Source organism: Hippocampus zosterae, chromosome 3 (genome assembly GCF_025434085.1).
Source record: "Hippocampus zosterae strain Florida chromosome 3, ASM2543408v3, whole genome shotgun sequence".
In the NCBI taxonomy this organism is placed as follows: domain Eukaryota; kingdom Metazoa; phylum Chordata; class Actinopteri; order Syngnathiformes; family Syngnathidae; genus Hippocampus; species Hippocampus zosterae.
The window spans coordinates 28,892,062-28,908,490 of NC_067453.1; the positions used below are offsets into that span (position 1 = coordinate 28,892,062).

Below are 16,429 nucleotides of genomic sequence, written 5' to 3' on the forward strand. Positions count from 1 at the left end.
CACACACAGACACACGCAAACACGCACACTCTCCCTCAGATTTATGGACCGCCATAAAAAAAAGAACAACAAAAAATTATGGCCCGCCATTGCTTGGTAATCCTCTCAAGGCTGTGGTCATCCCTGTCACACGTGCACCTTTCGTAACCGTATTTTCCCCTTTTACGTAACACTAAGTACTCTGTGCTGAGTGTTTCTAAAACAGCGCTCTATGAGCATCGGGATTATTTTGACCTTTTGCAATTTGTCACTGTGTCACTGATGGTTTTGTGCACCACCATGAAGTAAATTGTCTCCCCCATGATTCTGAAGCCTGCAAAATCAGATTGAGGCAAATTAAAGACTGAGGAAAACCTTTGCAATTGCTTTGTGTTAACTAGCTGACAAACTTGGGGTACAATGTTGAACCTTGTCATTCTAACTTTGTGAAACACTTGATTTTTTTTTGTATACAGGTATCTGCTATAATCATCAAAAATTAAGCAAAGGCTTGAAATATTTTACTTTGAGTGTAGTGACCTAAGATAATATTAATGGTTCACTTTTTAAAACAAGTTATTGAAATAAATGGACTTCCCCCCGATATTCAATTTTTGGGGGGAACGACACCTGTTGATTTGCATGCGAATACAAACTCTCATATTGAAGAAAAGTTACAACTTTTTATTTATTCATCTTCCGAACCGCTTCATCCTCACTAAGGTAAAGTGTACATTTACTGTAAATGTGACCCTTTGTGCAATGAAGTCTATTAGTAAAAGAGACAGCGAATGAAGTGAGGTTTAAATATTTTATGTACAAACTCTGATAAATACAATATTTGGAGGAAAACATCTCAGGCTTTTTTCTACATTCATTAAATACAAGCAGCATTATCAATTGCCAGAAGAAAAGTATGGCAAATATTAAAACTCGACTGCACTTAAGTATTCTGAGACTTCACAAAAAAAAAAAAAAAAAATCCAAGCCTGGTGCCACAAAGGATATAACAAATGCAAACTACACATTTCCCCCTTTGTCGAAGGACCCTGTAATCTAACACACTTTCTCGATTCTTCCAAGACCATTAAAAAAGGATTTCTTTGCAGTGAACGCAAATGTATGAATTCTATTTTCGCATCAACTCTGCCGTGTTCTAACAAAGGTCAGTTGCTCCACAGGGGGAAAGCTAACGCTCTATTCATGTTTGTATATGCTTGACACAAAAGTTGGTGGGGTGATAACTTCGTTGCAGCCGCCAGTATGGTTATAAGCGAATGGCGTTTCTCATTTCTCTAAAAGCATTTGTCCCGTCTCTTGTCGACTAAGGGTTCATATTTTTTCCCATTACAGTGACTGTGAACTCGGCGCATTCTGAGTAGGCATACAGTCAAGGTGAAGTAGCCACAAGTTGAGGGGAAAGAAGGGGGTGAAACTCATAGTTTGGCCTTGAAAGACATCTTTCCAGTCACGGAACCTTTCTGACACTTAGTATACTGTATCGCAATACAGTACATTATATACATGTGTCCTACCAAAGGTATGTTGTGTTTTGATGTATATTTAAGGACCTACAACGTAACGAGTTCATTCCATTTGACGCCCGCCTCAATTTTTCCATTTTCACCAGGGTGCATCTTAAATCTGCCACCCTGGAAGCTATTCAGTATAAAATAGCTCCTGTTTGAAAATATTGATCATTTACTTTCAAGACGCTACTGCAGTCTCCCGTTTAGTTTTCGACCAAATTACTCGAGTAAAATGCCGTGGGACTGCTTCAACTTAGAAGACAGTGTAAATACACACTCACCAGACTCAGAATTTGGCACACCTGCAGAATCGAAAGAGATCTACTCCAGGAAGTGTTTCGGTAAAGATGCCTTTTCAAAATAAGGCTCGGTTTATTTTTAAGGTTTATGTTTGACATTGTGTACAATGGCATCATACCTTAAGGAGCATGGATTAAGATTTTGATTGGGAAGTTCTGAACAACTACAGTTGTTATTCATGTTGTTAATTCATTGTCAGTGTCAATCAAAACGGACATTTTGCCAGTCAAGAAAATGTCAAAGTTACTGAATCTGAATCATATTTTGCATCGGCACCTGTGGTGAGTGTGTATTTTTCAAAACACCTCATTCAGTGTCTTTGTCCAGTTTTCCAGAACAGATGTAAGATGCTATTTACCCTTAATGGATACAAAACAGAAGAGAGAAAATGATTTGTGGGTTTGTGGACTATTTGCGCTACAGAGATGTTGGCAAAATGTTGATTTTAAAGCAACAATAAACAAAAATACAGAGAAATTAGTATTTGGAGCTGAATCTTCAAAATGCAATAATGCGTTTAATCACTCCGTTTTGACATGTTTCGAAAAGCAACGACGCTTTTAATGTACGGTGTACGACTGTTAATGTCCTGCGTAGGTTTCCTCTTCCATTCTCTCTTCTTCCATCTCAACACTTTCTTCCATCTTTTCATTTCCTTCTCCTGGCTCCGTCTCTTCCTCCTCACCTCTCCTCTCTCCTTCTCTGGGTACTGCGTGGGAGCTCTGTCGTGCCCGTTGCCTCTGACCGCGGCGTACCTTACGGGTAAAGCTTTTTCTTCTTGTTCCGAAAGAAGACGCCTGGGTTTGGGCTGTAGGCGGACTAGGAGAAGGTGGCAATGTGGAACACCCTAAGGAAGGCGTGCACGCCTGGGACCTAGCTAAGGGGCTCTGGGCCGGTGGGGGCGCTAATGCAGAGGGAGACTCTACACCTGCTGAGTGGTCTGCACATGTTGACGTTATGGTTGCGGAGGGGTGCTTTTGTGAATCTGAACAGTTGACGGGTGTGTGGGATAAGCATCTCATTTCGTCGCTCGCCAGTTCGGGGTTTAAAACAGTGCGGGAAGATGTACAGACTGTGGATGAATCGGGAGCTGCAACGGAGCCAGTTGCTCTGTCGTGAACTACGGAGGGAGAGTCTGCGGATGGGAGAAAGAAAACATTGGCATGCGCCGTTTTTATTGATAAAAAGCAATTGGGACGTATTTGTGGAAGAATAAGAAGTATGTGGGAAGCCCTCACCAGGGCCACTGCTGGTCTGGGACTCATCGGTCATTAGTGGCTCTGCCTCCTCCTGGATCGTTGGTACTGATGCAAGCAGGCCTGAAACGCAAACAATGATTAAACCTGATACAATTGCAACACATATCATTTGCTAATTTCTGACATTTATTTTCATAACGTACTACGTACTGTACAAACAGACCTCTGCCGAGCCTTAAGTGATATTGCAGATGACTGTTTGAAAGTACTCTACAAACAGAGCTCAAGTGATTTGAGATAATGGCGCCCCCTCTTGGGTAAATATGTATTTTCCATAGTTTTCAACTTTCTGGAACCGAACGTTGACACAACAATTCTGTTTTACAGAATAAAATGTTTTTTCCAGTTTGTTTCTTTGTTTTTCTTGGTTCAGGTAAGAATCGTAACAAGAAAAACTGACTTGCGCCTTTGTGAAATTTAAATTAGACCTCACGATCAGGTTTTAACAATATTGTCATTGATACATGAAACTTTTAAAAAAAAAATGCAAATCAGCCAATGGCTTTGAAGTACAGTGGAGCATCAGTTCACAAACGCTCCAGTTAAAAATGTGGCTCATATGCGCATATGCTCACTGCGTTTTGACTATTTCCTCTTGGTACGACCATCCAACGTGGGGATTGAAGTGGATCAGTTGAAAATCACGGGATTGACACCGATTTCCAATCACGTGATCAGATTGGGACATTTCTAATATTGTACAATTATACATAGATCAGGCTTCAAATGTATGGAATAGTTACATGTAATAAATATGAATATGAATATCAGTGTTACTTGCATACAACTAACATCGACCATTTAGTTAGTCGGGCTCTACTTATTTTTGTACTCGCAGGTCTGAAAAATGAATGCTTTACAATCTATTTTTTTTTAAAATGCCGAAACACCTGACATTGCCTTCTGGATATTCATTCATTCATCTTCCGAGCCGCTTGATCCTGACTAGGGTCGCGGGGGGTGCTGGAGCCTATCCCAGCTGTCTTCGGGCAGTAGGCGGGGGACACCCTGAATCGGTTGCCAGCCAATCGCAGGGCACACAGAGATGAACAACCATCCACGCTCACATTCACACCTAGGGACAATTTGGAGTGTTCAATCAGCCTGCCACGCATGTTTTTGGAATGTGGGAGGAAACCGGAGCACCCGGAGAAAACCCACGCAGGCCCGGGAAGAACATGCAAACTCCACACAGGGAGGCCGGAGCTGGAATCGAACCCGGTACCTCTGCACTGTGAAGCCGACGTGCTAACCACTGGACTACCGGGCCGCCCGCCTTCTGGATATCAATTACGGATATCTTAGTGAGACAGAAAATGACTTCTGGGCATGCCATACACGCTTTACACATCAACACAGCGCAAGAGAGACTTACTCAGTCCTCTGTAATGCGACAGTTGCTGGTAAACTTGTTTCATCCTTTCAATGTTGAGTCTGTTGCTCTCGGCGTGGTTGATCATTGGTTTGGGATAGTCCACTCCCACCACACAATTTGCCGCCTTCTGCACCGACTCTGGCGCGTTCCAGGGCTCATAGATGTAGCGATTTGGGTAGTCCTTTAAGATGGGGATGTAACGCCTGCAGGAGGATAAAAGGTTTGACCGTAAATATATCTTTTAAAGATTAAGGGTGGCCATATATTCAATATTACTGTCCGTTGCGATGCATCTAACCTTAGAAGCAGTATTATGCACTGCACTCATTGCACTTCAAAGTCTGTAGACTGCTATATAGTACCTGTATTTGACCTTTGACCCGATGGTTGCTCATCTGCTCATTTCTTGAAATATATTTTATTGTCGTTTTTATAACACAATACTTACTGTGCCGTTTATTTTTAATCACGCACTTAAATATCTTTTTTTTTAAATCACTACGACTAATAAAAACTTAACAAAGGATTTTTTTTTTATGAATTTGAAAAACTTAAGTCAAAATGAAATAAAAACTCAGCATAATGACAAATGTGAAAGTCTTAACACTGGACCGAGCACAAAAATAGCAAATATGAGAGTTTTTCAGAGAAAAAGTAGAAGTTCCGAAAGAAATCTGCAAGTAAGTGTCAATGCAAACGCTGTACCGCAAATATGAGGTGTTGAACCACAAATTGCCAACCTGATGTAGTCTCCGGTTGGGTTAGTTCTTTTTCCGAAACCAACAGGACAGTAGCAGTGGAAAAACTGTTGAAAGAAGGCACTGCAAGACAGCCACATCCAACTGCCAGCATTTACACTCCAGTCGGCATCCAGCAGCAGCTCCTCAAACACCTGCAAGGCACATAAGATTCTAAGATCTGCCCCACGCATCACATTTATGGTACCTGGTAGACCACCGAGTTTCACTAGGTTTTGCCCTACCTTCATGCCGCTCTCCCAGCTGATCCACAGGTCACCCCTCGTGAGAAAACAAGCCACAGCGTGCCGAGCCAAGTGGTGGATCCAGCCCTCCTCTCTGAGCTGGGTCATAATGGCGTCAATCCAGGGGTATCCAGTCCGGCCCTCGGCCCATTTGGCTAATGCTTCTGGATTTTGATCCCATGGAATCTGGAGACACATTTATGACCATGTTTTACCCTTGCACCACCAGAATACTTCATGTATTTTTTTTTGGGGGGGGGGCGGGGGGGGGGGGGGGGATAACACGCACACTGTCTATCCAGTCATTGCTGGCTTACTGCTTGTCCTCATTCGGGTTGCAAGTGAGCTGAAGTCTATCCTAGCTCAATTTAGGCAAGTGGCAGGGTACACCCTGGAGCAGTCGGCAGCCAGAGTGCCCAAAGAAAGCACAAGGGAAACGTGCAAACTCTCACGGAAGGGCCCAAGCAAAGATTCCAACCAAGGAATTCTCAATCATGAGGCAGACGTGCTGACAACTACCAAGTACTTCACTGTGCCAATTTACACATTCATTCAAACACGGGTGTCAAACTCATTTTATGTGGCCTGCAAAAGCAAATCATATGCAAACCCATTTTATAACTAATTATAAGCAATTAATTACCTTCCTTGACTTGTGATTTCCAAACTAGTGATCCATATTTGTTGAGCAGGCATTATATGAATTATACATTTACGGTTTGACAGTTATAAGGGTCCGTCCGAGGGAAAACAACTACAATGTAGCCTGTGACAAAAATTAAGAAGAAATCTATTTACATGAGGAATCAAGCAGGTAAATTTATGAAATGCTTGTGGACACCAACTCATATCATAACAGCCAAAATGCTTCCGATCCAGGCAGGAAAATTATTTGCGCTCTTCAATTTTTTTTTTTTTTTTTTGGGGCACCGGTCCCTCGTTTTAATTTGAAGATTATCAAACAATTGTAAAGATGAGACAATGCTGCACCGGCGACCGATCGGTATGGAATTCTTGATTGTTGTATAGCAGTGGTCTAAAACGTTGCCTTCTCTGGTAAAACAGTCGATGTGCTGCTTATATCTAGGAAGTTCACGGTTAAGATGTGCTCGATTAAAATCGCCCAAAATAATCAGGGGTGAATCTGGGTATTTTAGTTCGAGTTTGTTTACTTGTTCGGCTAGCGTTTGTATCGCCGTCAAGACAAGGGCACGGAAAATCCTCCTGGATCCCCCGCACCCTGCCCACCACCTTTTCCAGCTACTCCCCCCTCAGGCAGGCACTACAGATCCATGCGCACCAAATCCAGCAGACACTTAAACAGCTTCTTCCCTCTAGCTATTAACTCCCTAAACAGTCACTGACGTAGTCACTCTTCTTGTACTACAAAATGGTACTACAAAACTACCGGTTATTCTAAAATGGTTCAATGATTTTGTTGTTTACGATGATACGAGTGCAGCGTGTTACACCAGAGACAAATTCCTTGTGTGTTCTACATACTTGGCCAATAAAGACGATTCTGAGTCTGAAGATATTCTAAGCTAAGAGCTAAGCTAAAGTTAACTGCCCACCTGAACGCAAATTGGGTTTCCATCCATACGGTCAAAGTTTGGGTTGTTGGTGGCAGCAGTGTAGAAGAATTCCCTCCATAACAGTTGACCAAAAAGGGACAGAGGAGGACTGCAACGCTTCCGGAGCTAATTTCAAACAAGACGGAAGGGTCGAGAGATCAATTGTGATGCGGCGGTTCAGAAAGCAGAACAAACCAGCCTGTGTTATATGTGGTACCTTCATATAGAGCTCTCGGAGGTTGTAGTAGAGGACCCGACAGGACAGGCAACCAAAGCGCAAATACGGACTCAGTCCGGTCGGACTGGCGTACAGAGAGCACATGTTCCCCCGAGGATGCTCCAGGTTAGCCACCCACACCTACACACCCGCAAAGAGAAACACTTAAAATAACTCGACAATTATTCGGATAGGGTTTGAAGAGGGGACTCTATTTACTCGAAGAAACGGTGGATGGCAAAAAAACAGCACAGAACTCAGCTTCCTTTAATTGAACGTTAAAAATGTAGCTGGTTGCGTGAAACTGATTTTTGATTACGACAATTGGGCAAGGGAGTCAAAGCAATCTACCAGCCCGTACTCTGCAAAACAGCAATCTAATGTGTCAATGTGTGCATGGACATCACCTTTTTGTCCAGATGTTTGCCGAGTCTGTCCATGGCTTCGGATTCTCCTCCACGCCACACTGCTGGAGGCAAACCTTCGGTCCTGAAACCTGGAGACATTGATGATACCAAAAATGAGTGCAGACAAAGAGCACCACAATACTAGTCGACCAAGCCTGACTCCATTTCATCTAAGCAACTCCAAAATCTTGGCTCTTATCAATCAGCGACAATGTGGATGCTTTGGTGCAGAAACGAGAAACACTAACTCGACTTGTGCAACATTAACCCTTGGGTCCTTCAAATGAAAAAAAAAACTAAGTTACGCATTTTACAATTTTTGTAATGATGTATTTTGTGTTATACAAACATTCTTTTTTTTTTCCAAACACTCAAAATGTTCAGAGGCATCTGTGCTATCCATACATATATAGTTTTTATTAGTTGTTTGGGATTTTTTAGTCTTTATTTTTTGCAAGAATAGGTCCCAACCAAGCCCTACTAACAATCCCGACCGGACGTGTTCATGTAAAATGCGTTGGTTTGAAGCCTCCTGCAAAAAGGCAAACTCATTTGACGTAAAAATCGCCTGAAATGCATGTTTACACATTAGGTTTACGATGCATTCAAAAATATGAATTATAATGGGTCTCTATGGTGCAAAATATGTAAATTGTGAAGATTAAGGTATCAAAACGTTTTTTTATTATTGCTGCAATGCCTGAGAATTATCAGCCGGTGACGTCATGAAATTTAGGCCATTTTAGAACCCCCCCATACGTTTCAGCTCTCTCGTGTTTTTCCGAATGCCTTTGCCTTTGATTCAAAGACATCATTTTACATTTATCGCAAGCGGTGCACTACGAGGGGTAAGGGTCTTTGTGTGTCTATGTGGCTAATAATCTCGACACAAGAAAGGATCACGTTTCACGACCAAATGTAAAAACGTCGGTTTACCCAATTCTTCCAGTGAAGGTATACTGTAGATCTGGTCATGGTTGTCTGTTATTTGAGTGTGGCATTTGTCCATCTGCTTTTGGTTGATGGAAGGCAGCGGTCTCCTGGGCAACTCCAGCCTGCTCACAATAGCCTGAAAGCGTTTAAAGGTCAGTGGAGGGCTGTTGTTGTTCATCTCTATTATCCTGCAAGTAAAGGGGAAACGGGGACAGAACGGAACACGTATTAGCTCTTAGCAACGTCACCAAAGGTAAAGTATCAACATGGAAACTGCACAGACGGTGAGATTCCCGACCAACGAGGCCGACGAGCTGTCTTGTTAGTTCAGAGTGATCATCTAAACTAAGGGGTGCCAGAGCTTTTTGGATCGAAGATCGACTTTTCGATCAACCAACCTCCCGTGATCGACCCGCACATCACCCACACTCGTATTTAATTGCTTAAATGTTTATTTGGCGCTGTTTAGTCATTCAATACCAAATACATGACAATGATGGGTTAAGAAACAGTAAAAGGGGAAAAAAACATGTTGCACTAAGCATTAATACAAAATAAAATTGGCCAGATTCATCAATGGAATAATCAATACAAATGATCTATTCTGAAAATATTCAACCGTGACAGCCCTACCTGGTAGTTACCATATCACACCAAAACAACAGTAAATCCCGTGTCTGTTATTTGCATTTCAACTCAGTGGTTTATTTCTGTCTTGCCACTGGGGCTGATGACAAAGCCGTGTATTTTTACTTTCTATCTTATACAACTTGCGTATAAGTGTCTGCCATTCGTGGATCCAGGGTTGCTGGATTTGCAGCAGACATGTCTTCCTATTGGTCACTTCACCGTGACTGGTTTGAATGAGCACAGTGAGCACATGTCGTCAAGCACTCAAGCACCCCCCCCACCCAACCCCCCACCTCCCAGAACACACAGTACTGTACTGTATACACACACAAGCATTAAGCTTCCTTCAGTCTCATCTACAGGTACGGTATGTTCCAAATTAGGGCTGCCATTAATAATTATTTCAATAATTCATTAACTAGACCATCATATGACTAATTTTGAAGATATTTTTTTGTTCAAACTGACAGTGCAGAAAATGCCCAAACAATAATTTGTTAAGATTTTGTTCCTTGTTTGCTCCGTAACATGTTAGGAAATAGATTGTTTCCCAAAGCAAAAGCAGATGACTCTGTTCACGTCTTAGAGACTGATATTCAAAGAATTTGCACAATTTCAAATTAAACGACTCTCAGTGATTAATCGATTATACCAAATAATTTGTGATCAACGTGATCATTTTTTTTTTTGGTTGTCAATTGATCAATGCACCTCAATTCTAAATCATTATGTAACACTGAGCTGATCTGAGTACAGTAATCCCTCGTTTATCGCGGTTAATGGGGACCAAAACCAACCGCGATAAACGAAAATCCGCAAAGTAGCGTCCAATTAACATAAACAGGTAAAAAAACAAAAAAAAATTTTTAAAGTCCGCAAACGGTCCGCGAGAAGCTGCAAAACATCACATAGAGCAACATATACAGTACTGTACTCCATGTATATGTAAAAATAAATAACATTTTTAAAAATGTTTTTTTTTAATATGTTTGAAAAAATCCGTGATGCACTGAACCCGCGTTAAACAAACCGCAAAGTAGCGAGGGATCACAGTATTCTCCTTGAAGCACACCAGGCATTAAGAAAGAAGGTGCACAAGAGCCATTTTGTCACCTTGGACGCAGACTCATAATCTGTTCCTAACATTTAGAGAGCAGTGTGACCTAACAGGGTCATGCAATTGCATTTGTGTGATGGGTGCTTGAGCCTTCTGGCCCCGCAGAAACTCTGTGCGGGTGCCAATTTACACACAAAACAGTGCCAGTGGAATTATACCCCCGTTTGATTCCTGGAAAACCAGGAACTATGTTTATATGCAGCCGATATTCAAGCCACGGTGAAAATTCTGGTTTCTGAAACATTGGCAATACATGTGTCAACAGTGTCACTGTTAGTGCTTTGGAGTTCAATTTTGTGACTTGGATTGGACTGGCACCGTTAACTCTTAGCACACATCGTGAATAACTGATCCACCAACTTCTTTCGCTCGCGCAAACTGTTCAACCGCTCTGCTCTATGCACACTTCAATATTTAGGTTGGGGCTGCGACTAATAATTAATTTAATTTAATAATCGATTAATTTGTCAGTTAATCGATGAATAGCGTCTCCCCAAAAACATGTTTTGATTTTCATCCCTTTATTCAAACACAGGATTCCCCCCCCCCCCCAACTGACAGTGTAGAAAATGCATAAATTATGATTCAGTTACTGATTTGGTCTGTCAGAAAATAGGCAAAAAAAGTTGAGCATTATTTTCCAACTTTTTTTTTTTTAATTATTTTGTTTTTGATTCAAGACAACGAAGCAGTCTGCATTTACGAAAGACTACAGAAATCAGACAATATTTCCTGTTGAAAACCTGAAATTCTGAGCATTTGTACAAACTGAATTTAAAAAAAAAACGAAATGATTAATTGATTACCAAAAATGACAATTTATTTATTTTTGACAATCGATTCGTTGTCAATTATTTGTTGCACCTCTAATGTGGTCCTTGTTTTTTTTTAGTTACTCAAAAATCGATGACACCCCTGCCCATCTTCTGATCCGCTTATCCTCACATGGGTCACGGGGCACGTTCAAGCCTTTTTCTGTCGGTGTAGTCATCCCCGCACGAGACACACAGCTTGAGTTGCTGTCAGTAGTCATCGAAACACAAGTCAGTCATTGGCCGACTGAAAAGCTTCGTTGGTGCTGACCGGGGAAGTGACGATTACAGTGACCAAAACTCACTTCAGTCGGTTCATTATCTGTCTGTTTCCCGTCAGTGGTCAGCAAAACGAGCAACTGTCTGTAATGTTGCAATGTCCACTTTTTTTTTTAAACTAAAAACAACTATGCACCTGTTCGATTGGTTAGTAATGTCTCCAGAGCACTCAATTCCCACGTCTTATCCGCAGCCCCACAGGGCAAGACTGTGACCATACAACTGGAGGATTAGCTTTCGATACCACATATCAAACCTTTGAGAAGCAAATCTGCCAAAAATCTAGACTAAATATTATGCATCTTCCTCATTGCACTGGAGCCGCGTCTACTACCCAAGCTACCAAATGGGCACCATTCACATGGCATCCTGCCCCAACTCTTACTCAACAGCACCAGATTTTGCAAAATGGTAACCCGGCATCCTCTAGAACTGCGGTCATCAACCTTTTTTGTGTCACGGAGCAGTTGAGCCAAGTGCATGCATGTCGTTTGCGGACCGGTGAGCATTTTTTTTCTTCATTTTTTTAAATCGCCAGTTTTAAAGCACTGCTACTGACAACAAAGATAATTATTGAGTAATGAAACATTCCGGGCGGCCCGGTAGTCCAGTGGTTAGCACGTCGGCTTCACAGTGCAGAGGTACCGGGTTCGATTCCAGCTCCGGCCTCCCTGTGTGGAGTTTGCATGTTCTCCCCGGGCCTGCGTGGGTTTTCTCCGGGTGCTCCGGTTTCCTCCCACATTCCAAAAACATGCGTGGCAGGCTGATTGGACGCTCTAAATTGTCCCTAGGTGTGAGTGTGAGCGTGGACGGTTGTTCGTTTCTGTGTGCCCTGCGATTGGCTGGCAACCGATTCAGGGTGTCCCCCGCCTACTGCCCAAAGACAGCTGGGATAGGCTCCAGCACCCCCCGCGACCCTAGTGAGGATCAAGCGGCTTGGAAGATGAATGAATGAATGAATGAAACATTCCATTTACGTAAGATTTTTTTTTCATTCATTTCAAGTTATTCTACTGCACAACAACTGTAGAATAAAATAGAGGACTTCTAAAAAAAATGGGCCAATCAGGAATAATAATTACACCTCATAATTTAAACGTCATCATTCAAAGTTACGATCCTAGATACGGCGTGAGCATCATTGCTACTTGCAAATGTGAAAGCTCAAAAGATCACGATTGATTGTCGCATTCATCCGGTGACTGTCGGCTAGTTATTCGCGACTAAACTGCTCATGTTCACGTGGGCATGCTGTGCCAACTCTGCTCACTTTTTCATGCTTTCCACTTGATCACTTGGATGCTACTAGTTCAAATGATTCAACGGGTTTCTTGTATTGCCTTGTTTTTGACGACATGCAATGCACAACAGATGAATTTGGCCATGACACAAATCTTTGTGTGTTTAACTTTATACTGCGTGAGCATGTAGATGTGTCACAAACCTGTCCAAGTTGTAGAGTGTATGAGAGTTTCTGACGATAGTCTCCACTCCAAACTCTTGGGCCATCTTGATAATGGCGCTGTCCCTCTCCTTCCCGTACGGCTCAGGGTCATACTCAAAAGTTAACCTCGTCATTTTCCATTCCTGAAGAGAGACAAGGATTTGTTGTCTTTTTTTTAATATCAACAGTGTTTTTCACATTAAATAAATACTATGAAGAAATCCGATGTAGAAAATGTCGATTTCGATAAAAAGAAAATATACACTACTGATATGAAAGCCTTCATTCAAGCCTCGAAGGTCGGACAAATGAGATAAGATACTCAGTCTAGAAAGGAATACGATTGCTAACATTTGCAACGTGTCTATTCCTATCAAAAATTGTACATGAACAAGTGGTTTCCATCATGCCATCGTGTGAAAAATATCCGATTTATTATAAACTCAATACGAAGGAACATTTGCACGCTTCTAGATGGCAAAGTTATCCGATGTTAGGAAAAAAATATCACATGACCTTGTGAGACAAACAGGAACACGGTGAAAGTACATCATAGCCTTGTGCATGCCACCATGGAAGTATATTTTTTTTACCATTCTAGCTTGACAAGCAATTCGTACTTAACATGGGATTAAAGAAAAAAAAAAAGATCATAGTGCATTCAGTGTTTGGTGTTCTCTGCAGACTAATGACAGTTCCCCAGCTGCCAGCCGCCTTTTGTTTTTCAGTCTACTGTTTTGTTTTGCTTCAAAATATCATCACTGATATCATTCTGAAGGGGTAAAAACACACCAAAAATGTTAAGGAAACTCTAATATGATAAATGTTCGGTACAGAACTCAACTGTATTTATAGAGTCAAGTCAAGAGTATTTCTCGAGCACTTTCAAAAAGCCATCGCTGCATACAAAGTGCTGTACATGCTTACAGAAGGGAGATAAAATAATTTGACTAATAATAATAATAATTAAACATTTTATTTATAAGCGCCTTTCTCAACACTCAACGAGAAATATCAACATTTTTCGACGCGTCTCATTAGTCACATCCCCATTCAACCAACTGTTGGAAAGGAAATGACAAATCAAATTGGGGTGTCGACAAAAACATAATAAAACAACTTGAGAGACTGTTGAAAATTTAAAATAATATGAATGTCCTGGACTCATAATAATTAATTGATTTCGTAGTTGATTACAGCCTGTGTAGCCTGTGTAATCCTACTTGCAAACAAAACAACACGAATAATGCATGTTTGAACTGATTTGAAATGTCACATTGTCACATTTGCTGTAAATATTTGTATGAAACACACGACAATGCCATAAATCTACAACATTTTAATGAGACCAGTAAGCGAGGCAGCAACTGGGCATACCTTCTTGTGCTGCACGATGAGGTTTGCTTATGCCTCTGGTCAAACTAGTTAATTGCAACGCCACATTATAATATCATGGTGAGTACAATGATCACATGAGTACAGATCAGACCTTAAAAAGTCTTGGAAAAACCTCCGCAGGCTGCCCTCTGACGACAAACAATCTGGCGTTGAGCTTCTTCAGACTGCAGTCCAAGTCCTCTAGTGCCTCCAACAAAAACCTTTAGGGGGGGGGGGGGGGGAGTGAGCTATTGGGCAGGAATTAAGTTGCATAATAATGCTACTGGACACTTTAAAAAGATGCAATGATTTTCTGCACCAACTGCACAACTGTTATAGTACTGTAGTCTACCAATGATCACTTTATCTCTGCCTGATACTTTTCACATTGTCTCACAGCTGTCATACTACCGCACAACGGTACCCTTACATTACAAAATGCCTTTCTATACTTATTTGTCATGTCTTTGTTTATCGCATTTGCTTGTTATTGATGATACTAGTGTAGCCTGTACTACCTAGCGGAGACAAATTCCCCGTGTGTTCTACATACTTGGCCAATAAAGATGATTCTGATTGGAGACAAATGCCCCCAATCTTGAATAGGGAATGAAGGTGTTATGGAAATGTAACCCGGCCTAATAATACAGTACAGTACTGCACTTCTCAAAAAGGAAATTTGCTTCACTTCTGCCGCCAGAATCAATGTAATTGTGATTCTGACAACAGTAAAGAAGGGATATTAATTTCTTTCAAACAAACACGCGCGCGTTTTCGATTGAAGCATCCCCACCCTGAGAATTACGGCTGTCGATACTTCGTTATGAAAGCAAAATTTACATAACATTTGTATTTACATAATTCAGTTTTTCATCAGCGAATACATTGAAAATATGGTTCTCAATTTCGTTCAGTAAATGTTGTTTCAGCATGTATTGTATTGCATTGATGAGGAAAGTAATAAATGGCAACTGAACGCGTCACGGGGAATACATTATATAAAATCTAACACGTTTCCACCAAATTCCACATGACGCGGCATGTTCATTATTCGACGTTAATAACGCACTGACCATAAACCCTTCACGTAAAAAGCGGTTCTTAAGAAAATACCGAATCCGCTTGGAAACAGACAGAGTGCATCTAAACAACGCGAGTGCCAGCGAGACCTGCAACTTAAGACATTGGTGGCACAATTAAAACGATCCAATGGATTCATTTTCTTCACTAGTGATAACGTAAGCGCGGAGCATTGCGCTCTCTGCGACGAACTAATAAAACGTCGATGAATCCAGTATTACAGTAAATACGCACCGTCTCCATCTAAACTAGCATTAGCCACCTGACGTCAGAAGGAGGCCCGAACCTCAACTCCAGACCGGAACGGAATGAATTATACAAATGACAAGATTATACTTAATATTAAGATATACTTTGTAAATAGCAACTACAGTAAATATGAACGTAGCAAACCTCCATCGGTTGATGCCAACGTTGGCGGCGCCAGCAAACCACGGGTCCAGGATATAAACACAACGCACTGTATTAGCTCCATTCAGGGCCTCTTGCAACGCCGGATTGTCGTGTAAACGAAGACATTTGCGAAACCAGTGCACTGAATTCACCACCATAATTCCTTCTCATTCTATTAAAAGAGCAAAATAGAGACGGTTCAGTCACGACGATAACAACAAGAACAAAAACAAAAAACAAAAGACGATTGGTCTAACACGGTCCCGACTTTTTTTTTGACTCTGTCAAACTGAACTCTGAGGCGACTCCGTGGCGGGGGCAGCACAAAGTAGGCGTTGACAGATGTCTCTCGGCTTCACTGGTTGGCTAGCCACATCATCGACAAAGATGTCAACATTTGATTGGTTTGATGAGATACATTGAAAAATAACGTCATGATCACTTTAAAAATGGCGACAAATTCCCGCGAAATATGTGCGCCAAATTTTATCCTGCCGATAACGTTTACACATCACACATGTATGCACCCAGGGATTTATTATTTTTTTAAATATATTTATTTAACCCCGAACAGCGACTTTGCGATCTTCAAAGTACTCAAATTGAAAATCTTAAGAGTGAAAATAATATTTGAATTAGTCGTACAATTCTGACAGTAAATTTGAATCACATTCTCATAAAGTAGCTTTGATCTCGATAAAGTCTAGAAGAGAGCGTTAGGGGGATTTTTTTTTCCCATACG

At 41.4% G+C, this 16,429-nt stretch overlaps 1 protein-coding gene across 1 annotated transcript; it reads right to left on the reverse strand.

Moving 5' to 3' along the window:
• Window positions 1-776: 776 nt before the first annotated feature.
• cry2 (cryptochrome circadian regulator 2) lies at window positions 777-15,989 on the reverse strand. The gene is made up of 12 exons (XM_052062059.1): window positions 15,688-15,989; window positions 14,327-14,435; window positions 12,838-12,980; window positions 8,559-8,743; window positions 7,623-7,711; window positions 7,216-7,356; window positions 6,999-7,124; window positions 5,425-5,610; window positions 5,183-5,334; window positions 4,443-4,645; window positions 3,047-3,127; window positions 777-2,943 (listed from the first exon to the last, which is right to left on the reverse strand). Exons 1-12 carry the CDS (start codon window positions 15,843-15,845, stop codon window positions 2,390-2,392), a joined length of 2,127 nt encoding a protein of 708 aa, XP_051918019.1. The 5' UTR covers window positions 15,846-15,989; the 3' UTR covers window positions 777-2,389.
• Between the last annotated feature and the right edge of the window lie 440 nt (window positions 15,990-16,429).